General features: G+C 37.9%; 1 protein-coding gene across 2 annotated transcripts; it reads right to left on the bottom strand.

Annotated features, from left to right (window-relative positions):
* LOC111385872 lies at positions 1-1247 on the bottom strand. 2 transcript variants are annotated; one of them, XM_023010300.1, is made up of 4 exons: positions 1130-1247; positions 842-979; positions 659-734; positions 1-199 (listed from the first exon to the last, which is right to left on the bottom strand). In XM_023010300.1, the coding sequence occupies exons 1-4, from the start codon at positions 1211-1213 to the stop codon at positions 192-194; spliced, it is 306 nt and encodes a 101-aa protein (XP_022866068.1). In that variant the 5' UTR covers positions 1214-1247; the 3' UTR covers positions 1-191. The 2 variants fall into 2 exon arrangements, with proteins under 2 accessions (XP_022866068.1, XP_022866067.1); XM_023010299.1 differs by lacking the exon at positions 1-199 and having other exon boundaries at positions 463-734.
* Between the last annotated feature and the right edge of the window lie 6 nt (positions 1248-1253).

Here is a 1253-nt window from a genome sequence, read left to right as displayed (position 1 = left end):
CACATAGCTGAGTATGCACATGAATGCCACAAGCAGACTTCTTAGATTTGCAAAATGCTTTATAACTTGGCACATCAGCGACTTCTTGTTCTCAATTTAAGTTTTGTAAAGTTCGAAGCAAGGGTCGTGCGGGTAAGTTACAAGGACAACTGATAGACTATTCACTTGCATCTTCCGGAAGGGGCCCAGCTTTAAACCCCTGCCAAATTCAACCCAAGCCAACAAGGCCATAAGTTTCTAAGAACCAATCCAAAAGAGAATTTTATCTACTTCCTCCCCAAAACTAAAGGGCTAGTTTTTAATCAAGCACAATCAACAAATAGGAGGAATTCCCCATAGCAATTGCTATAGGGTGAAATATCAATGCTAGTATGCAACCATCACTACGTATTGAAGTTATGAGAACCAAATATTTTTCTATTACTTCCATAAGTTGAACATTTCATTGATAGAGACTCGAGATAAAGCGTAAACTACTAAATTATGTTGCTGATCACTATACATTGGCTGAACAGCCAATTTCCCAAACAGAGAGATTAATCCGAAATAACACATGTAGCCAAAAGTTTCAAGATATCTATGTATTTATTAGCATAAATAAGAAATCATCACGAAGGTGGGGCTTTAAAAGTATAAGGCTGTGGAAGGGACAACGGACCTCTCCTGGACTCGTTATCATCCAACAGCCTCTGGACCCTCTTCTTTGCACAGTACTGCCTATCAAAATGCTTCACCTACAAACAAAAAATAAAATAAAATCCCAAATAACTAAAAACCCATTTTCTGAATAGCAAAAATAAACCCACCAAGTCGAAAAAATTTCTTATTGAGGGAAAATTACCCAAGTGGGTCTGCATTGCTTCACATATGCCTCTCTGTTTTTCTTGCATTCCACAGGGTAAAGCAGCCCCACATATGCAATTTCTGTGGGTTTTTTGTTCGATTCCTTCTCTAAACATGCATAAAATGCATCACGTGCCTTTTGGACAGGAAAAATTCAGCATTTATCAACTTTCTTGAAATTAATTTGAAGTTTTGCAGTCAAAAATTTGATAACCAATAATCTTAGATGCAGATTTGTACAAAAATTGAAAATAAAAAATCGAATCTTTAAATTAAGACTGACTACCTTGTAGCAAGCTAGCCTTGCTTGTGAGAGAACGTTGGCATGGATTGAATCGGATGCTTGTGATGCGTAAGCTTCCAAAGCCATTGTTGGTCTCTCAAGTGGCGCTCCGGCGAAAGGGCTAATC

Source organism: Olea europaea, unplaced genomic scaffold, assembly GCF_002742605.1.
Source record: "Olea europaea var. sylvestris unplaced genomic scaffold, O_europaea_v1 scaffold33185, whole genome shotgun sequence".
NCBI classification, from domain to species: Eukaryota; Viridiplantae; Streptophyta; class Magnoliopsida; order Lamiales; family Oleaceae; genus Olea; species Olea europaea.
This window is presented reverse-complemented; position numbering and strand designations above follow the sequence as displayed.

Excerpts from the sequence above, each read along its gene's own strand:
- LOC111385872 (XM_023010299.1), bottom strand. The coding sequence starts at position 1,213 with ATGGCTTTGGAAGCTTACGCATCACAAGCATCCGATTCAATCCATGCC. Across the intron at positions 980-1,129 it reads CAAGGCTAGCTTGCTACAAG|GCACGTGATGCATTTTATGC; the intron begins GTAGTCAGTCTT and ends CCTGTCCAAAAG. Across the intron at positions 735-841 it reads AGCAATGCAGACCCACTTGG|GTGAAGCATTTTGATAGGCA; the intron begins GTAATTTTCCCT and ends TTTTGTTTGTAG.